This window comes from Hipposideros armiger, unplaced genomic scaffold (assembly GCF_001890085.2).
Source record: "Hipposideros armiger isolate ML-2016 unplaced genomic scaffold, ASM189008v1 scaffold_63, whole genome shotgun sequence".
In the NCBI taxonomy this organism is placed as follows: domain Eukaryota; kingdom Metazoa; phylum Chordata; class Mammalia; order Chiroptera; family Hipposideridae; genus Hipposideros; species Hipposideros armiger.
This window is the reverse complement of record NW_017731413.1, coordinates 60,864-83,575: the sequence shown is the minus strand read 5'-3', so window position 1 is coordinate 83,575 and position 22,712 is coordinate 60,864. Positions and strand designations below refer to the sequence as shown.

General features: G+C 40.8%; 1 protein-coding gene across 1 annotated transcript in view; it reads left to right on the top strand.

Moving 5' to 3' along the window:
- The window catches only part of ANO4 (anoctamin 4), a 282,890-nt gene that overhangs the window by 217,265 nt on the left and 42,913 nt on the right, over positions 1 to 22,712 (top strand). Inside the window, exons 6-7 of the mRNA XM_019641684.1 lie at positions 7,714 to 7,850; positions 11,697 to 11,855. Of these exons, the coding sequence (XP_019497229.1) occupies positions 7,714 to 7,850; positions 11,697 to 11,855 (296 nt within the window). The remainder of the gene's footprint in view (positions 1 to 7,713; positions 7,851 to 11,696; positions 11,856 to 22,712) is intronic.

Here is a 22,712-nt window from a genome sequence, read left to right as displayed (position 1 = left end):
AGAGAGAGAGAGAGAGAGAGGAGGGAGAGAAGACACAGAGAGAGAGAGAGAGAGAGAGAGAGAGAGAGAGATTGACATATACTAAACTAGTCATCTTGTCTGGCCACTCTGTGGTTGACCTTTTTACCTATTTTAGTGTTAAATTCTCGTTGCTTTAATTTCCACATTTGTCAGAGGGAGCTAGTTACAGTAAATCTATGTAAATCTTAGTGTAGTGCTTGGCACACGGTAAGTGCTGTAATGAGTGCTGGCTTCCACCTTGTCCTCATTCTTTTCAAGAATTCTGTATGGCAAATTGTATTATCCCCACTTAAAACACAAAGAAATGAAAGCTTAAAGAAGTCAAATAACCCGATCTAATAGCTAGGAGGTGGGAGGCCTAGTATTTGAACTCAGGCTTGTCTGAATCTAAAGCTCATGTTCCTTCCAGAGAAAGGAATATTACGGTCAGTGGGCTTTGAGGACCTATAATGTGGAACACCACTGACCTCATTTCAGGCTGTGACAAGGTAACCAAGGTTATGGAGCAAAGCTTGAATTACATACATAGTTCTCTAAATATCATATCATACCCAGGGTTGTACCATTCCCATGACCTGCTTTGTTATAGAGAAGTAACGGAGGTGTCTGTCTCTTCTTTGGAATGAAGTGTTAAGTAGCCAGAAAAGGTCTTCCTAAGAAACGTGCTGTCCCAGAACAAGGTAATGAATGACTTTGGCCCCATTGCAGAGCGTGCCCTGGGCACCCCATGCCATCGTGGATGCTGTGTTTTACAAACAGCATTGCTGAGTCAGGAGATGTCAATTAAATTTTTTCTTAATGAACACATATATTTTTTAAAATCGCAGGACTTCGTTTTGTTTTGTTTTCAAAGACATATTTTGAATCTCAAAGTATTTCAAGTAAACTTTCCTTGGCAGGAAAGTCTGTGCCCACTCTCGAATCTGTGTCAGTGAGGACTGCAGCTTTCTTACCCCAGTTTTTTTGGGGGGCATATGTTAACATAGCCATTTAATTGTTACCATAATACACTAACAGAGCTTTCCAAACTGATTTTCCCCCAAATACATTTTTATATCTGCTCGCAGTATTTAAAATAGATAACTGAGCTGTTTGGAGTAGGTGGGGGTAGAAGGTGTAGGGCTTTGCCTGCTCAATTTCCTCTTTGCCTTCTTCATGGCCCCCTGGAGCTCCCCAAAGGATTCTGGGGTTCCAGGGAACGCATTTTGAAAACTATTGGCCTATTGGAAAAGGATAAAACCAGCTAAGTAAAGATTTATGTCCTTTCCAAGTACATTATTTATTTTGAGTATTCTAAAGTAGGCTTTTTTTTTTTTTTCCTTATTGGTCAACTAGGCAGTCTCTGCCTTAGGGAGGTTATCAGATTCGTTTGAAGAGTAACAAACAGCTAGAGAGTGCGAGGCTGGCTAGCAGTGTCCTCTAAATGCTAAGTAGTGTTTGGTTTTTAAAATCCTAGCCTAAGGTGCTCAAAGCTGTGCTGAGTCTGCGCATTTCCCTGAATTTTTAAAAGCATTTAATTTGATGTATTTGTTAAATTTTAAAAAGTGTCAGACCTGTCATGCTGCAGATGTAAAGTCTAGCTTTATTCGGATAAATGTTAGGCCTGTGACAAGATAATTGTGTGGTGGTTAAATGACTTCCTGTTCTTGAAAGCCTAACATGATTTAAGAACAGTAGAATGCTTTCCAACAACAACAACAGAAATGAAGCCAGCTAGAAATAGTATGGATTTGAGGCAGAACTGGGTTAGACTTTATCTCTGTTGCTTACTAGCTGTGTGGCCATAATCAGCATCTCTGGACCTGCCTTCTTTCTCATAACACCTATCTCATACGATGTTCTGAGAATGAAAGGAGAAAATGGACCTGACAATTCTTAATGCACAGCTGGCTCTCAATAAATTGTAGTCTTCTCTTCCTTCCTTCCAATGTAGTCTCTAAGCCTAAGAGAGAAACAGATTCTTTTAAATAATCTAATTAATATAATTAGAATAAGGAAAGATAACAATTGATATAATCGTACAAATAGCTTTTATTTATTTAAACATGGACACTGAGTACCTCCTGTTTGCTAGCCCTTGTGTCAGTTTTGAAGCTCCCTTGAGCCTTTACCTGAAAGAGACTCAAGATGTAAAGGTGAACTTGTTATAAAACAGCCACGTAGGTGTTTAGATTAAGATATAAACAATTTTTTGAGGGGGGAGGGTTGTGGGGGGGGTGCCGGCTGAGCAGCTCAGTTGGTTAAGAGTGTGAGCTCTGAGCAACAGGGTCATCAGTTCGATTCCCATATGGGCCAGTGAACTGCACCGGAGCTGAGCTGCCACTGAGCTGCCAACAGGTGGCAGGATGGTTCAGCTGGGGAGAGCACATGCTCCTAACAACGAGGTTGCTGGTTCGACTCCCTCATGTGATGGTGGGCTACACCCACCCACAACTACAATTGAACACTGCACCTTGAGCTGAGTGGCCACGAGCTGCCAACGGGTGGCCGGATGGCGACTGGACTTGGAGCTGAGCTAGCTGTGCCCTCCACAATTAAGATTAAAGGACAACAACTTCGCTGTTCCCCTTCCCCAATTCCCGAATAAAGCTTAAAAAAAAACACAATTTTTTTTTTTGCATTCTAAATCATTCCTGAAGGTCTCCTTTTTTATTTTATTTTTTCAATTTCTAATGAGGCTTTGAGGTCAATATGCAATACCTTCAGAATTCTGAGTATCAGATGTAATAATGTAGAACTCAGGACAAAAATAGTATAATGAACTGGCACTCCGGAGAACAAATATAGATACTGAGATTATGCTGCTCAGCTCTCTCATGTCTTCAGTGACCTATAATTTCATTTTATTTTCTCTGCATCTGAAAAATACTGAGATTAAAGTACTTCTTTCCTGTAATACCAAGCTGGAGTTGCTCTGCTGCATTTGGAAAATAGAGAATTAAAGAAAAGAGCAGTGAGTCAAACTATTTGATTATTTGGCATTTGTTCCTTATTCTCTTTTAGACTATTTCTAAAAAATACTTCCTTTTTTTTTCATTGCCTTTATAACACTGATTCCTTGATTTTATCCTCTTATCTGTAAGTGCAAGGCTTCCCACTCATGTTTTGGTCATGTTTGTGTCTCGAGCACCTAAACTAAATGTTGGTTCAGTGAACAAATGGTAGAAGAGAATTTGTTTGCTTGCTTATTTGTTTGTTTGTTTGAGCCCTTGCAGTATATTTGTGGTCTTTATCTCTCTAGAGAATGAATTATGATGTTCACTGAAAAAATCACTGAAATGAATGCAAATATTTGATGAGTAGGTTCAGTACTATGCAGTAGATTTGCCTTCGCATCGCATAAAGAATGTCAGGACCTGCGTGTTTCCTGGCCCTCTGACTTCTCTGTGATAGTGTAGTGAGCCAGCCCTCAGAAATCTCTTTGCTATGCTGAGTTTGGTGATTTACTCAGACTCTGTAGCTGATTTTTTGTCTTCCCAGGCTATGCTAGTTTTTTTACCTTTGTTCAGTTGTTATAAGTGAGTTCCTGCTGTTTTTTCCCTTAGGTCTTTCTAGGCTGAGTGACTGCTTTTTTTTGCACAAGAGAATCATTTGGGTATCTCCCTTGCTTCCCCAAATGCATGGTCACTACCTATCCTGACGCATCTTAGCTGCCTGGTTCTGTTCATACAGCCCTTCCTGAGTCTGCATGCAATGTAGGTCCGTTATTTGGGTTGCACTGGAATTTCTGCATTCTTTCTCCCTCTGGTCATTCTTTCTCTCTCTCTGTTTTTTTTTTAATTAAGATTTTATTGGGGAATTGGGGAAGGGGGACAGCCAAGTTGTCCATTAATCTTAGTTGTGGAGGGCGCAGCTAGCTCATCTCCAAGTTCAGTCACCATCCGGCCGCCCGTCGGTAGCTCAGTTCGGGCACAGCTCACTGGCCTGTGTGGCAATCGAACTGGCGACCCTGTTGCTCAGCGCTCATGCTCTTAACCAACTGAGCCACTTGGCTGGCCCCCTCTGTTCATTCGTAATCAACTCCTAAGAACATTTTGTCTCCCTTTCTTATTTAATGAAATTAATAGCAGAATTGTTCCAGGCAGATGCTTATCAAACGTATTTTTACTGGAGAAAAAAGTATATAAGGGGTGATAGGACCCATTAACAAGTGACCTTGTTTGGATGTAGAGCATATTTGTAGCATTCATGCCTACACGTAGAGTGGCCCCACTCCCTTCTTGGTTGGACAGTGAGCTCTGTGAGGACAGGGTCATGTGAGCTCTGTGTCATGTTCAGTACTTGAACCCCAGTTCCTAGCCCAGGGGTCTGGCCATGGTAGGCACATGATAAATATTTGTTGAATAGATTTTTAAAAATTGGTTAACTTCAGAAGTTGGGGGCTGTTTTCCCTTAAAAGAAAACATACAGTCATGGAATGTAAAGTATAGGGAATATAGTCAGTGGTATTGTGATTGCTAAGTATGGTGTCAGATGGGTGGTAGACTTGTTGGGGTTATCACTTTGTGAGGGGTGTAAATGTCTGATCACTATATTGTTTTGGACACCTGACACTAATAATTAAAAAAGAAAATGTTGTAAGTTTGCATCAAAGGGCATTGTGCTTCATTTATAAAACTAAACTTGTAGTTAAAGCTCATGAATCAGTAGCAATAGTGAAATATTGATGAAGGGCACATATTTCTTCTGTCTGTGGGGAGTTTCCATGTTCGACAGTCTTCTTTCTGAGCATTCCTGACAGATCAGCATTTCTAATCTCTGCGGAAGCTCTTGAGAGGGTGGCAGGTGATAATGGTGCCTTCATATCTAAAATGTATTCCCTAAAAAGCAGATGGCATTCCCATACTGATTTCTCTTTAGTATTCAGGAATCCCAGACAGTAAATCTGCTGGGCAAAAGTAAGGAAAACAAAGGGCTTCTCTCCCTTTTCCCACGTTATCTGGTTCCTCTCAAATTATATAGTTAGGCCTTTAATGTAGAGCAGAATTTCTCAACCTTTGTACGGTTGGCATTTTGGGCTGGATACCTAGGTGTTGTCAAGGCTATTCTGTGCATTGTAGGATGTTTAGCAGCATCCCTGGTCTCTACCCACTAGATACTCCTAGCACTGTCCCCGGACATCAAAAATGCCTCCAGAAAATGCCAGAGGTCTCCAGAGTACCAGTTTGGTCCCAGTTGAGAACCACAGATAGAAAGGGCTCTATTGAACTGATCGTGCCAACACCAAAAAGTGATCCTGGCAGAAGATGACCTGGTAATTATCTGTCTATCCATGGCAGAAACATAGGGGCAGTTCTCATGAATGGATGAATGGGTATTCAAGAGTTTCTTCTCAGTCTGGGCCAGTTACCTAGACATGGACTTCAGTGTCCTCATTAGCTCCCTGATTTAACCCACATCTCATACCAATCCATCCCTCATAACAGCAATTCCAGCTTATAAATGCCTCCCCTGCCTTCTTGTATTAATAAGGCTAGAATGCTGACTTAATGTCCCAGAGTCTAAAATGGACCAGCCAACATTGCTTGCAGATCTCTGTGTCAGCCACCCTGCTAATACGTAACTTATCTCACATACACCTCTCAGCCACCCTGAGAGAGAACTTTCCTTCTATACCTGTATACCAGTGAGGAAACAGGAGCACAGATTCACACAGCTAAGTGGTAGAGTTTGGAGTGGTAAGCACGTCTTCTGACTTTGTGAACGTACTATTTTACCCAGTTGTTCAAATCTAACCCATTTAATCACGATCGACTTGAAAATGTAATCAGTAGCTACTCGGCACCGTGGAGCTCTTGGCTTGTGAATAAGAATCAAGTTAGGAGACATGTACATGCAAGGTCCTAGGGCCACAGAATGTTGGAAAAAAGGAGGCACTCAGACATCATTAGACAGTGACCGCTTTGAGGTCATCACTCTGTCATTCAACAGAGACATGTGTTGAGGGCTTACTCCAGGCTAGGGCCGCTGTACACTGGTCAAGACAGACCAGGTTCCTGCCCGTAGAGGACTTATATTCTAACAGAGGAAATACCCAATACACAGGTAAACAGATAAACACAATACACAGTACAGACCTTGATAAGTTGCTGTGAAAGATTCGTGAGCAGCGAGATGAGATGGAGAATAACTGGGTGAGGGGGAGTTACTTGACATAGGGTGGTCAGGGAAGTCGTCTTTGAACTTGACAGCTCCCACAACACTGAAAAGACCACGATGTTTTTACTTTGTAGCCTCAGAGTTTCAAAACCTGTAGTAAGTATATTAGTTTTCTTTTGTTGCTGTAACAAATTACCACAAATTTAGTGATGTAAAGCAACACAGTTTATTGTCTTACACTTCTGGCGGTCAGAAGTCATCAAGGTGTTCGCAAGACTGTGTTCCCTGTGGAGAATCTAGAAAGAACGTGCTTGCTTGCCTTTTCTGTCTTCTGCAGGCCACCTGCATTCCTTGATTTGTGGCCCCATCCTCCTTTTTCAAAGCCAGCAGCGTAGTGTATTCCCGTCTCTCTCTGATTCTCTGATTCTGGCCCTCCTGCCTCCCTTGTAATTACATTGACCCACTCAGATAATCCTGAATAATCTCCTCATTTTCTGGTTTTGACTTAATCACATGTACAAAGTTCCTTTTGCCATGTAAAATAACATATCCACATGTTCCAGGAAGTAGGTCACCACTGGGAGCCATGATTCAGCCTATCACGGTAAGCAATAAATGTTAATTTTATTCCCATGCCTGTTTTATTTTACAGGTGAAACACTTCAAGTTAAATGAGTTGCCTAAAATCACACACTTGGATATAGCTTTAAGATCCTTGTTGCCCCATCTAAATACATTATCTCCTGTCTCTCTTTATCCAAACTGTTCTTTCCTTTATAGCACTCACCTCACTTTCCATTTCCTTGATGATTTGTTTTGTGTACTTATTACCACAAGGGCAGGAAGACATAGCACTTTCTTATCCACCAGTGTTGAACTTGACTTTCTGATATGCTGCAAGGCACTGTGTGAATTTGGACATGGTATTCTGTATTTGGAACTCTGATATACAAGCACAGGGCTTTATGTATTGACATGTTAGCATCGAGAGTCTTTTGAGAGAGCCCCTGAGTGGCTCACTTCATGATTTCAGTCCACGATTAGAGGAGAAGAAAGGCAAAAAGCCTGACCACATCCTTTATTGCTGCATTGGGTTTTCTCTATTAGGCTGTAAGTAACAAAGGAGGAATAAAGCCACAGTTCTTAGTGAACCACGCAAGTGGCACATTTATGAGTTTACTTAACAAGTTGTATGCCACTTAAATGAAAAAAAAATTAAAAAGTATAGGTCATCTCCAACACAGGGGAGTTCTTAGAAGTCTTAAATGATAGTACCTTATGCTAAATAATTAAGTGAAGGGAAGCTAAGCACAACACCCTCTGTTATCATGGAATGCAAGTTATATTTTGATTACGAAGGTACTGTACTTTGCTTCGCATTGTCCTTAATCTCACCTAGTAAAGACACTGTTTGGTCAAACATGTTGTATATCTGACATCCTTTTCTCTTAGGAAATAAATACCTGTCATTCAAGATGTTATTGAAACAATGAAATAAATATTAAGCCAAAAGGAGTTGTCTTCTTTTTTAGTATAGCTTTTAAGATTCCCAGATTCTTAATCCCACTTGTAATGTATTTACTTTTGTTCTAGTGGCCAAGGATGTCAATATTCTTTTTGATGAATTAGAAGCTGTCAACAGTCCCTGCAAAGATGACGATTCTCTCCTTCACCCTGGAAACCTGACCAGTACTTCGGAGGACGCCAGCAGATTGGAAGCAGGAGGAGAGGTAAGAGTGTGTGATTTCTTAAACAACACAATTTTATTTATTTATTTTTTTGCCCGATGTAAACTGACATTTATTTGCTTTTTATCTGGTAACTTAGCAACCAAATCCGTTAATATGATTCACAGTTAAACTTATTTTTTCTTTTTTTAAAGTTTAGATACATTTAATAAAATATTTAAATTGAATACATAATAGCGTACTAATAATGAAAATTAAGATATATCGAATCTGCATAATTTCTAGTGTTACATATTTAGTGTTCAGTAAAAATCTATTGAGTAAATATTATATTTAATTTTTGTCTTCAATTTGCATTCTACTAAGCATTTCTATTCTTTTTAATTTTAAATTGGATAGCCAATTGTTAATTTATTTGTGCTCATTTGAATTCAGTCATATTTGCTATTAGTTTTTTTCTGACATTCAAAATTTATGTTAGTTTCGAGTGTACAGCATAGTGGTTAGACATTTATATAATTTACAAAGTGATCCCCCTGATTATTATAGTGCCCACCTGGCACTATACATGGTTTTTACGATATTATTGACTATATTCCCTATGCTGTACTTTAGATCCCCCTGACTATTTTGTAACTACCAATTTGTACTTCTTAATTCCTTCACCTTTTTCACTCAGCTCCAACACCCCTCCCTTTAGGCAACCATCAGTTTGTTCTCTGTATCTATGAGTCTGTCTCTGTTTTGATGTTCATTTATTTTGTTCTTTAGATTCCACATATAAGTGAGATCATGTGATATTTGTCTTTTTCTGTCTGACTTATTTCAGTTAATATAATACCCTCTAGGTCCACCCATGTTGTCACAAATGGTAAGATTTCATTCTGTTTTATGGTTGAGTAATATTCCATTGTATATATGTACCACATCTTCTTTATCCAGTCGTCTATTGATGGGCACTTAGGTTGTTTCCATAGCTTGGCTATTGTAAATAATACTGCAATGAACATAGGGGTGCATATATCTTTTTGAATTTCTTTAGATAAATACCCAGAAGTGGAATTGCTGGGTCATATGGTAGTTCTATTTTTAATTTTGTGAGGAACCTCCATGCTGAAAAACACAATTCTTGATCCAGGCAGGAACCTGTAAAGCGTATTTCAATGAACCGTTTAATGTAGTCATGTCATTGAACTGTAAGTTCCTGGAAAACAAGGGGCAGGTCTCACATTCCTTTGGTATCCCCATGGTCTTGTATATTTCAGGGGTCCCAAATCTGCCGAGGCTGAAAACAAACTGTCAGGGGGTCATGCGGTTCCCATTTATACCTAAAGACATTCTGTGTATACAAAGGAATAGTCTTAAAACCACCTGTTATTTTAAGATAATTGACATTTTTGGTGTCACTAACTAGTAAAAAGTAAGCTTTACAAGGATGGATTTCCTTGTGTAAATCCCCCAGCACCTAGAACAATGACAGAAAATGGACCAGCCCTCAGTAAATTGTGTTGTCTCAAGCATCTCTGAGTTTCCATTTGCCTCTGTCATCTGGAAATTCATTGTAATTGTAAATAGACCCATCTGTTCATTTCTGGAAAAGAAGTATTTTGTCAGCGGCATTCACTTTTGCTTAGGTTGTGTCTCAGTGGAGTTTAATATCGCCTTTGTATATGCACTGGGTATAGGTAATAAGAACACAGAATAAGAGTCATTTATTTACTGCATATTCTTAAGTGTTTTTATTATCCCAGAGCCAGTTAGCTATGGAAAGGATGACATATTAGAACAGAGAACATTGCTTTCTTCTACTAAGCTTCCCAGGTCTCTCCCTACAAAGACTACTATCCATGTTATTTTATTTTGTCATCTCTTCACACAGATACTGTGAAAGCCATGATGTGATGTAAAGGAGAGATCTTGAAAGGTACCTCAAAAAGCAACTAGTCTCATCCCCGTAATTTACAGATGAGGGAACAGCCTCAGGAAGGTTAGGGCTTTGCTAACCCTCCTCCTGAGGCCTTAGCCGAAGCCATGCAGGCAGGCAGATGCTCATGTGCTACATAAACAGGATAGTTCCCTTGTTTGGCAAATCATTGTTACCTAAGTGTTTACTTGGGTAGACTTCTGAGTACCTCTCAAAGCCAAAGGCAAAAAATAGTCAGTGAGAATGGGTCATGCATTGTAAATGTCTACACCGAGTATGGGACAATGGTGTTTCCGTGCCTCCTGGCTGAGATGTTCCTTTTAGATGAGGTTGCATGCATGGCACTTGTGCGCAAGAATATGGATTCTAGCAATGGCCTTGGTGGGCTGGCATGTTTGCCTTCTCCACACTAATATTTGGAAACTGATGTGTACTGTGGCCTGGAGAAAAAATAACTCCCCCATTTCTACTTGCTAGACGACAAACATGTTTTTGAAATCTGTCAGCCTGGCAGCCCATGCTTGGGCTTTCAGTGCTGTACATGATTACAGCAAGCCCAAGGAGCCTGAATGAAAATGACTACTGTTTTTGGTATTTAATTTGTTCATATATAATCACTGCAAAATATATTTTTAACTTACATGTCAGCTCTGAAGCATAATAAAATGAATGCCTTGAACCACCATCTATCTTATCAGCTAGGATGTTATTTTTCTTTTTTGCAAAAAAGAGATTTTGTTTTATTCATTTCAGGTGTACAAAACAACATAGTGATTAGACATTTCTATACCTCACAAAGTGATAACCCCAATAAGCCTGTAACCCCTAGGAAGGTATTTTTCAGATTAGAGTGGCAATCTAATTGTAGGTTACTAACCCCAATTGTTTTTTAATGGAATGGAAAATTAATATTAGTGTGTATGCAAATAGAAGGGGTAAGTATTATTGTGTAAAACTCGTCTCACATATTTTGTGTGTGTTTACATATACACACAAATAGTACAAAGTAAAATGTTTTTCTCATTGTGGGCAAAATATTTAAGAAACATTGAACTAGACTATTACTAAAACCATCAAAGATTCTTGCAGTCCTATCTCTCTACCCTACCAGAGGTACCATCTCCCTGAATTTTTGTGTTTTTTATTCTTATTCTAAAAATAGTTTTACCTCATACACATGTAGCCTTAACAACTTCTTTTTAGATTTATTTCGTGCTTTACAAAAAGTGATATCATGTAGTGTGAAGTCTTCTGTGACTGACTTTTTTCTGTTACTATTGTTTTTAAGATTTATGTTTACAATTAGAGGAAACTATAATTCATTCTTTTTCACTGCTGTATAATACTCCATTGTATGACGATTCTACAATTTATTTATCTATTTGTTCATCGACATTTGAATTGATTCTCATTTTTTGTTTTCTACTCTTATGAACAATGCTGCTATGAATATTCATATATGTGTCTCCTAGTTGCTTTATCAGAAGTTCCTCTATGATTATATTTTATGCATATGTTCAATTTTATAAGATAATGTCAGTGTGTTTTCCAGAGTAAGTATATCAATTTTCACTCTCACCTGTAGAATGTTAGAATTCTCAGTTGCCCCACATCCTTGCCAAACATTCGATATTGTTTGGTGTCCTAAGTTTTGTCCAATTGACTCAATGCTTTTCCCAATTTTTATTTTGTTTCTTATTTACATTTTTCATCTATAAAAATGTAATTTTGATAAAGCACAGGAAAAAAACGCATTTAGTTTTAATTGATCTTCAAACAATACTCACCCAAGGCTTAATATTTTTTTTAATTAAAGTTTTTTGGGGTGACAATTACTAGTAAATTTACATAGGCTTCAGGTGTACAATTCTGCAAAATATCATCTGTATATCACATTGTGTGTTCACCACCCAAGGCTTAGTTCTATGAGTATCTTAAACTGGTCCCTTTCTCTTTGTATGCAGACAGTGCGGGAAAAAAACAAATTAAATGGACTTTACTTCAGAGATGGAAAGTGTCGAATTGACTACATTCTCGTGTACAGAAAATCCAACCCCCAGACTGAAAAGAGAGAAGTATTTGAAAGAAATATTAGAGCAGAAGGATTACAAATGGAGAAAGAGGTAAATAGTTTGCTTGGATGAGAAAAAAATATACATATACCTCTATTCATATCAAGAGATGATTTGAAAAACAAGCAATTAGTCATTATGTTAACCGAGTGTTTTATTTGGTTTGAGTTTGCCAGTCCTCTGTGTTTGGGGAACCTTCCAGCAATTCGACTTCTGCAGCACAGTCTGCCTTAAGAGCATTTTATTACCAAGTGATCTCATGAAAATCATAATACTCTATCCCAATGGAATAGATTGTTTCAAAGTGTTACAGTTTACCTGCCGTCCTTCATCTGTTGCCTCCCTGTCTGTGTGCATGTAACATTCTAGTCCCATGGACTAAAGACAACTTTGGACAAATGCAGCCCCCCTGCTCTGAAGGCTCTTTTTACATTTCAGGAAACATGATGAGCTCGGGCAGCCTCACACACCAGGAGAGACGGTCTGTCTGACTCGGCCCCAGACAGCTGGAACTCACACAGTCATTCCAGTTTTAGGAAGCATTCAGGTTGCTTTTATCAGGTTCCCAAACTCCAGTGTTACCTTACCCGTATTCGCCATCCCCCTTCCCTCCTTCGTCTCTGTATGGGGCGTTTTAAGGAAAAGTTGAGTAAGGAAGGTGCAGGAGGTCCAGCCAGGCCTCTGATGATAATCCACAATGAGGTGGTTGTGTGCCCAGAACTACTGTGTGCGTGTATAGAACTTGGCCCTGGAAGGCGGATTATGTAACTCTGCTCAGCTTTTCCTTAAATATTGCGCAAAGAACCTGGAGCCTGGCTTGGTCAATAAAGAGAACAACTTGGCAGTTGAAGTCTTTTGCTTCTGAGTCTGCTCCTCAGGCCTGAGGGACCAGCTCTTTGAAATCAGACATCCTGGTTTCTCTTTGTATGGTGCGGAACGCATGCTGATCCTGGGACACGTCAGATAAGTGGGGTTTTCCCAGAGCTGTTAGAATGATCTCAACGCTTGAGGATTTCTAAAACAGAAGCAGTCTTTTTCTAGAATGTCCCCAAAGAGAGAATTAGAAAAATGGTGAGATGAGTGGCCTTAAGGGAATAGGTTCTCATTCTCAGGAAAGTAGAACTAGATTACTTGAAAGACTCTCAGTTGGATGGTCCCCCAGAAAAACAAACAAATTTAAATATGTTGTTTTCCACTTTTGTAGGCTTCCAGAAAAATCTTTCCTATACTCATTGAACATGTCTTGTTCTTTAAGTTCTTGCTTAAGCAACTGTAGACTCCCTTTTCTCAACATTGATAGCATATGAACACTTTTATCTTCCAAAACCATTCCTTCATCTTTTATTCTTATTCCTAAGTTTCAGAATTTTTATGCAAAGAAATAAAAGCTCTGTATTGTCGCATGGTCCTAAATAATGTCAGTCCTTTCTCCGATCCACTCTGACTCTGTCAAAATTTGGAATCCCATCAACACTAGGTATCAATATTCAATTAATTAAATATTGATATTTAATGCTTCATAACTCCTTTCTCCATATCTGGGGCTCCTTCTGCAGAGGTCTTTTCAATGTCATTTCATGACTTACTAGTTAAAACTCAAAAAGCCTAATACTTTGTCAAATAAGACACATTGCTAAAGAGATGACAAATCTCTCAGGAGTCTCCTAAGATATCTAGACTACAGTATTCATCTACTGGAATCGGAGCAGGTAGCTGAGGAGGATTATTCTGACCTTTGTTATATAGTTGTGCTGACCACGGTATGATGATGGACTGCTCTTATTATTTTGATTCTATATAAGATAATTTTGCTTGGTTATACATCTTAAAAATTTGAATAGCTAGGTATTTATTTTAATACACTCTAGGAAAAAACGGCAATTGGAAAAGCGTGATGTCACCATACAGCAAAACTTCATAAAAACTTATCTAAGCATTTCTGCCTCCCCTTGCCTCCAAATGTTCTTCTCTGGGTGGCAGCTTCCCTGCTTCTCCCTTATCCCACAATCTTCTATCCACTACTAACAACTCGGATTTCTCTTTCTGGAAACTTCTTCATAAGTAGCCTTTCCCCTTGCTTGGCTTCCGATTTTCACTGCCCCCCCCCCCACTCTTTGCATAAGTGGCACGATGGGCTGTCACACAGCCTCGGAGCTCTGCAGCCCCTCCTTAGGGCCCCAGCCAGCTCAGCAAGAAGAGGGGACTTTGCAGGTTCTTCTCTGCTTAGAAAGCAGCAGGAAATTACAGGCAAATTAATTTTCCCTCTCACAAACAATTAAGATCAACTGTCCCTTGGTTGAACAATAAGCCTGTATCTATATGGTGTTATTAGATTTAGAAACCATCAGAAGCACTCTTACTTAAATCAAGTGTTTTATAAACAGCTGCAACAAAGAGAAAACAATTTTAATAGCTATTTCAGCTTCAACCTTTTATTTATTTATTTATTTATTTTTAAGATTTTTATTGGGGAATTGGGGGGATGGGAACAGTGCTGGGGAATTGGGGGAAGGGGAACAGACAAGTTGCTGTTCTTTTGTTCCTCAGTCTAGTTGTGGAGGATGTTGCTTCACTGGCCCAAGTTGGCACCATCATTGCGCTCTTCTCTGGTGAGGCAGATCAGTTGCTGGCTTCTGGATGGCCGCTCACTGCAGCTGCTGGCCGCTCACGCTGGCTGCTGGCTACACACAGTAGCCCATGGCAACCCACTGCAGCAGGGGCTACAGCCTATGCGTCGCCGATGACTCATGGCAGCCCAGCTCCAGGTCGAGCTGTTGTTCAGCATCTCAGCTGCGGAGGGCAGTGTCACTGGCCCTCATATGTGGGATCTGAACCGGGGCCCTCTGGCGTCCCAAGCCAGTTCTTAACCATCGCGCCACTCGGCCGGCCCAGCTTCAACCCTTTATACATAAAACAAAGAACTTAGTTCAAGGTGGGAAAAGAAAGAAGAAAACTCAGAAAGCTTACTATGACTCTGTATACATCTGAAATGATTAACACTAAGTACATTTTGTGAATTACTGGTATCTCCTTCGCTAGCTGTGTGTCATGATGTCCAAAAATTATGCAAAACATGTTTACAGACTTAGAGGTTTATACCTCCAAATGGGTAAAGACAGGCTCTGTAGTTGAACAGTTTGATAGTAAGAGAATCTTATCTCTTTTAACATTGAATGTCAGGAAACACAACTAAGAGAATCTTTAATTCATGATAAAAGTGAGGACATAGTCAAATTTAATCTTTCTTAAAACCTTTGCCCCAGCCTGATTAGTCAGCAGATAAGTGCTTGCTTTGCCTCCCTAGGTCTTTACTATTCTGTAACTCAATTAGCCCAGAGAAAGCAAAAGCACAGCAAAATTCCCAAATAAAGTACTATTTCCCAGTGAGTTAGTGCCTATTTAAAGAGATCCCTTTCCTAGGTACACTCATATAGATGAATTCACATTTTCTGTTTTAGATTTTTTTTTTTATTTTATGACCATCATGGACACTTTGGTACCTATTTTGAAATCATCATCATCAATAAGAAGTGTATCTTTTCCTTTCTATCAGTAGTCAAATCATGGATGACTTTTGAATTATTTAGAATGTATGAATTGCATTTCTATTAATGGAGCACTCTTCCTCTATAGAATCATGCAGAACATGGGAGAAAATCCATAACATTGCAGTCATTGCAAGATAATTATAAGTAGATCAATTATACCATCTTGATAATAGTTAATTCATTCAGCAAGTATTTATTGCACACTCATTCTATGCCAGGTGCTGCTTTAAGTACTAAGAACTCAACAATGAATAAAACAGATAAAAATTCCTGCCCTGTTAGAACTTAGGTACAAAACAAATAAGTACACACACACACACACACACACACACACACACGAAAAAAATACATATAAGTAAATATATACACATACACACGAAAATATATATTATGCATATAATATTAGTAATTGCTAAGGGGAAGAAAGTACAGCATGAAGTACTGGGAGGGGCTTGCAATTTTATAAAAGTTGGCAAAGGTGGGCCCATCTTCCAGGGAAAGAGAACAGCAAGTGCAAAGGCCCTGAGGCGTACTCATGGAAAAGTGAGGTTAGTATGAAAGACGTTCACTGAGCAAGGTGGAGAAGAGTAAGAAATAACACCAGAGAGGCAATGAGAGCCAGATGACATCAGGCCCTAATGGTTACTGGGGAACTTCAGTTTTTCTCTGAGTGAGTGGGAAGTCCTTGGACAGTTTTGAGCAGAGGCATGAGATCTGGTTTCTATTTGATAAGGGTCCCTCTAGCTATCTGGTGATATTAGACTAGAGGAAGAGGAGAGGTGGCAAGGGAAGAAGCAAGAATCCAGGAAAGAGATGATGGGGGCTTGGTTAAGAACACAGCTGAGATGTTGAGAAGAGTATAAAGCAGAGCTTATGGGAATTGCAGACAGTATGCCGACATATTGAATGAATTATTTGAGAGAGAAGAGTCATAGGCTATTCATGGGTCATATGCTAGTTTTTAAAATTTTTATTATTTTTTTAAAGTTGACCTAACTTCTTTTTTCTTTTTTTCTTTATTTTTTAAGATTTTATTGGGGAATTGGGGAAGGGGAACAGTGTTGCAGAATTGGGGAAGGGGAACAGCCAAGTTGTTGCCCTTTAATCTTTGTTGAGGAGAACGCAGCTAGCTCAGCTCCAAGTCCAGTCGCCATCCAGCCGCCCAATTAGCAGCTTGCAGCCGCTCAGCTCAAGATGCCATGTTCAGTCTTAGTTGTGGGTGGGCATAGCCCACCATCCCATGTGGAAGTTGAACCGGCATCCTTGTTAGGAGCACATGCTCTCACCAGCTGAGCCATCCTGCCACCTGTTGGCAGCTCAGCGGCAGCTCAGCCTGGGTGCAGCTCACTGGCCCATGTGGGAATCAAACCAGCGACCCTGTTGCTCAGAGCTTGCACTCTTGAGCAAGCTGTTAACTAACTGAGCCACTGGGCTGGTCCCATATGCTATTTATTTAAAGAGTTGAAAGAAAGAAGTTACCTTCTCTTGACAGCAAGTAATACACTGATTTTCCAGTTGTGACTCTGATATAAAAGTACTTTGTAAAGTAATTATCTTAAAAAGTAATTTAAGGAAATAGAGGAAATTAAAATATTATAGGTGATACCCACATTGGCAACAGTTGAGAAGGTGGCACAAGCGTGATTGCAGCCTTTTATGGCTAGTGGTTGTGGTGGGCAGATCCTAAAGTCTGTGATGCTTGCCTTCTGGTTTTCACACCATTGTGTAATTCCCTCCCCTTGAGTGTAGGCAGGACCTATGACTTGCTCTTTTAACCAATAGAATATGGCAAATGTAATGGAATGTCACTTCTATGATTATGTTATAGTATATAAGCTCCTGTCTCAGCCGACTAACATTAGAGAGACTATTTTATTGGCTTTGTGGAAGTAAGCTATCATGTTGTAAGACAGTCATGAAGGCGGCCATGTATAAAGGTTGGGTGGCCTCTAGGAGCTGAGCATTGCCCCCAGGTGACAGCCAGCAAGAAAACGGGACCTCACTCCTACAACCACAAGGAAATGAATTCTGCCAGGAACTAAGGGTTCTTGGAAGCTGGTCTTTCCTCAGTCAAGCCTCTGATGAGACTGCAGCTCTGACCAAGCGCTGTATTATAGCCTGGTGACAGCCTGAGCACAGCTAGGCTGTGCCTGTATTCCTGATCTGCAGAGATCATTAATGTGTGTTGGTTGAAGCCTCTAAGTTTGTGATAATCTGTAACGCAGCAATAGGTAAAATCATACAGTGGTGAAAGGTCAGACGTCCTGAGTGCTCACTTGTTTCCGCCATTAAAATCTGTGTGCTCTTGAGAAAGCTAGCTCATCTGCAAAATGAGGCTAATGGTGAGGTCTATTTCATGGCTTATTCGATAATTAAATAATTCATAGTAAGTGCTTATATCTGTACCTGTCATATTGTAAGCCTGTAACAAATCTTTATTATTACCCTTATAGTTATATCAGCTAAACACAGTGTATTAACACTTGTACTTTTCAAACAGATTTCCAAGGCAGACATTTTAGAAAAATGTTCTAACAGTTTACAAATCACTTAAAAGTAACCATTAGGAATCGCAACATCAACTGACCATCTATTGCTAATGTCTGTTCATGAATGAGATTAACGATTATCTTTAATGGTCTTGGAAAAACTCAGAATACATTAGGTAACAAGTTTAGCACTATCAGGGTTCAGACACTTCTCTGGTTTCAGAGGATTTGGTTTGGATTCATCAAGAATGAAGTTATAGATCCACCTGGAGCTAAAAACACTGTGCTTGACTGCCTATCCTCATCTCATTTCACCCCTCCCTACTCATGGGAAATGGTCAAAGAGACTCACCATCTAAAGTGCTGGTCTCACCTGCATTGTTCTCCGCCTTCTCAGGCTTCCTGCCCATACCACCCTTTCTATTTTCATTCCTGCTTATGTTCTGCAACCTGTGGATCCAGCTTGTTGCTGTAGATGCTCTCTCAGGATTTAGAGCTCTGAGAGAGAGCATGAGGCGAGAACCAAGTGCCCCTTCCTTCCTTCAACATTAACACCATGATAATGAGTGTCTAAAATAAATGGGCTTCAGGACAAACAGATCTATACACATTCCTGTCTTTTAGTGCCTTGGGGTCTCTAAAGAGACTTAGACCTCACTCCACTTAATAACCCCCACTTTCTTATATGTCACCCATATGTATTACCATGGGTCTCAGGTTGGGGTGAAGAGAATGGAAAATTAAGGACACTCATAAGCAAAGAGTGAAGAAAGCAGATTTTCTTCTGAACACGAAAGCTCTGAAGACTCCTTGAGGGCCTGTCTTAGTCTGTTTGAGCTGCTATAACAAAATGCTACCGACTGGGTGGCTCATAAGCAACCAACATTTATTTCTCACAGTTGTGGAGGCTGGCAGTCCAAGGTCAAGTCACCCGCAGAGTCGGTGCCTCTGGAGGACCCACTTTCCGGTTCATAGCCAGCACCTTCTCTGCGTCCTCATGCAGTAGAAGGGGTGAACTAGGTCACTGGGGTCTCTTCTATAAGAGCACAAATCCCCTCTGTGAGAGCACCACCCTCATGACCTTAACACCTCCCAGAGGCCCCGCCTCCTAATACCATCACACTGGGAGGTTAGGGTTTCAACTTCTGAATTTTGGGGGCCACAAACATTCAGACCATAACACTGTCTTTCAAGAGTTACCATTATTGACACACGCTTGCAGTGGCTGTTTTTTTAAAAGTGAAATCTTAGGTTGAACTTCCTGAGCAGAAGCAGAGCCTGAGGCAAGGGTTCTGGCTAAGGTTGTTGATGGGTGCAGGGCCCTCAGGCGAAAGGGGAGTGAAGGAAGTGGAAGAGGGCAGGGGACAGAAGCAAAGCCGAGAATGCGTTCTCTGATCCAACAGGCAATCTCGGGAGCAGACAGCACATCACACAGCTGGATCACCTTTAAAGCAAGGGTCCCGTGTCAGGCAGTCATTGGCTGAGGTCTGTGAGGTGATGATGGAAGTGGGCGCTTGCCCCTGTTTCGCAGATGGTGGTTCTCCAGCACTCATGGCAGCTCACCTTCCAGGCTGGGCATTATCAGCATTCACTACCACTGATACCAAGTTCGGAGTAGAGAGGCCGCAAATCCGTGGTTTCCAAGGGCCCACCTGGAGTTCCCAGCAATCAGCGAATTCACGGGGTCCTTGATGAAATTGAAGAAAGGACAAGTACACACAGGCATTTATTCTGCTTTAATTTATCCTGTTTCCCCTCTAAGTTTAGTGTACTACGTGTTAGGGCCAAACATTCCACGTGGCTGGTATAATCACTTTGAGGGCAGAAACTGTCATGCTGGTTTTTACACCCTGAAGACTTAACCCAGTCCTTAGTGTATGGAATTTTGACTTTGCTACAAGAGATTGTGACTAGCTGATTTCCATGGCTGTGTGTGGTTAACATCAATCAATTCAGTCCCACAGTTTCTCAACCTCAGCACTGTTCACGTTTTGGGCTGGATAAGTCTTTTCTGTGAAGGGCTGTCCTGCGTATTATAGTGTGTTTAGCAGCATCCCTGGCCTCTACGCGCTAGATGCCAGTAGCACTCCCCCCAAGTCATGACAACCAAAAATATCTCGAAGCATTGCCATATGTCTTCAGGGCATGTGAGTTTGTGAATGAGTGTGTGTGTGCCCCTGCATACATTATCCCTGGTTGAGAACTACTGAGTTAGACCCTTTGACCCAACATTACGTAGTGTGTTGCATTGTCCATGAGGAAGCTAGAGGGATTGAAGGCAGCTATTCCATCCTTTCATTCATGTGGACAAGCTGATTAAGGCACGCTTAACATCAGACTCTTGAATCAGAAAAGAGGCTTATGTATTTGAGAGGAAGGGTAGGGTAAGTTAAGATTGGCCTTTCAAGCCAGACAGCTGGAATTTAGATCCATTTACATTTCATCACTTACTATGTCAACTACTAGGTAAAGGCTTTTAACCTCTCTGTGCCTCAGTTTCTTCATTTATTAAATAGCAGGTAATCTTAACTGGTGGGGCTCTTATGAGGATAAAATGAATTAATACATTAGAACGTGCTTAGAAGAGTGTAGCACATATTAAGTGCTCAATAAATGCTTGTTGTTGGTATTGATAAAGAAGAGAATGGTTTCAACCACTGGTCGCCCTGATTCCTCATTTAACCTTGTCACCTCTTGGACTGAGGGTCATTGGCCTGTGTCTGGTAGGTAGGACTCAGTCCTTTTTGGTGCCACCTACCACTGCCCTACATCAGTCCATCAGAAAATGGGCCCTATTCTCACTGGTCCATCTTCTTAAAGCAGCTTCATCAAATTGGGGGTGGGGGGTGGGGGTAGCATTCTCTTTTGTCTCTGTCTCCCTCTCCCCACCCCACATCCCCCTTACTTTTGGCTCTAATTTTTGAGACTGGTTAAAGATCTGAGGGCCTAATTATTAATGCGTCAACTGCTTTTGCTTGTTTAGTAAGACAAAGTTTAATGAAAACATTTCTGTTGCCAGGTCAAGATGACCAGTACAAAGTTATCTTGAACTGATTTACTCAAAGGATTATTCTAAATCAATACATATTTCATATGACTCATGCATATTCCTTCACTCAAGATAGCACAGCATTAAGGGGAAAAATAACTGTTAGACAAGGCACAACTGAAGAACTGAAGTGATGTAATGAACTGTTATTACCATCCCGCAAACTGAAACTTAATTAATCTGAAAGATCTTCTCAGTGGTCTAAGTGGAACTTGTCTGATATAAAACACATTTTGCATTATCATCATTTATTATGTGCCAAATGTAGGCACCACATTGTTAGAGCTATGAAAGGAACTGAAGTCCTTTCTCTCTGGTGCTATTTTTGTTCCTGTTGCTTTTACTACATGTTATGTTAAATTGCTAAAAATTACTCAAAGTATATACTAGGGGTCACTAATTTTTTATGAAGGCGATGGAGAAATTTCAAAACTTTGAAGCAGTCCACACAACTGTAAATCCATGGTCTGCTTGTAGTTCTTAGAAATGAAAAATTTGACACGGACGAATGGTAAGCTGAAGTTTACTAACCAGGCCCGATATACTTTAGTTGCAAAAGGAGTGATGCAGCAGTGTCCCTTGAGGCAGGGGCCAGAGGCTTAACTCACTTCCTGTTGTGTCTTAGGCATAGTTTATGAGCAATTGATGGTACCAGATGATTCCCCTTCTAGATGGAGTCATTTTTCATTCATTCATCAAATATGTAATGAGTGTCTACTGTTACTGAGGACAGAATGGCATTAAATAAACAAACCTGTCAGGTGTGATGAGGGCTGTGGACAGAATGTGCAGGAATACTGGGAGTGAATCACTGTTTTATTCCAGGAATTCAGGAAAGTCTCTAAAATAATGGGTTCCCTAAGCAAAGTGACATTGGAATTTGCACTCTTAAGTCCAACTCTGTAAAGCAGTGTGGAGTTCTCTCAGTGTTGGAGTTATGTTTGCCTCGCATTTTCCCAGGTGTGGGCTGGGACGAGGGTAGGAAGAATAAGTGGAACAACAGAATGGGGTCGGGGGACAGAGTAGGTGCAGGATGGGAGGAGGTAAACCCGCTGGATTTGGCTGAAGCAGTGGGTGGGGAAGACTGGCTGTGGTGTTTGTATCTATGACCTCTCCCTGGGCACAGAGCTGGGGCAAGCTAAGTGTGTGAGCAGTGCTAGGACCTTTGGGGAGACCTAACCTGGTTGTAAATCCTCTCCCTAACTTGTCCTTTGCCATTGATCAGTTGATCAGTTGACTTCCACCTCTTTTGATGCTACTCTTTGGTGGTCTTCCGCACTTTTGTGTACACATACACCAAAGTTTCTGCTTTGAGAATCTTACCTCGTGCTTTTAACTGCTCGGCTCCCCTGCTTAGGGCTCTGCAAGAAGACAAGCTACTTTGTGTCTTCCAAGAATGGAGTGTTTAATACAGAGGCCTACACCACTGCTAAAAGCTGGGGAGTGAAGGACAGGAAGTCGCCTCCACTACTTCCTGAAGTGCCCTAGCAGTGGGCCCTGGAAGCTGGCCTGGAAGCCACGAGGGAATCTCAAGCATTGCTGACTATGGCGCAGATAGATGATTCTCACAAAGCTTAACTGAAGCTGTCTCTAACTTACACAAATAAGTTACACAACCATCTCTAGATGCCTACCTGGGGATAGAAATAGCCTATTCTTTTCCACCTTCCAGATTTCACCTGAGCACCCCTCATCTTCCCATGGGGAAAGGGATTCTGGGAAATGTAGTCCCAGCTCCTCCCCCTCAATATGGGAGGAGACGTCAGAAGGAGGGAGCACAGGTGCCAAGCTGGCATCACAAAGTACAGGCAGCCACCAGCAC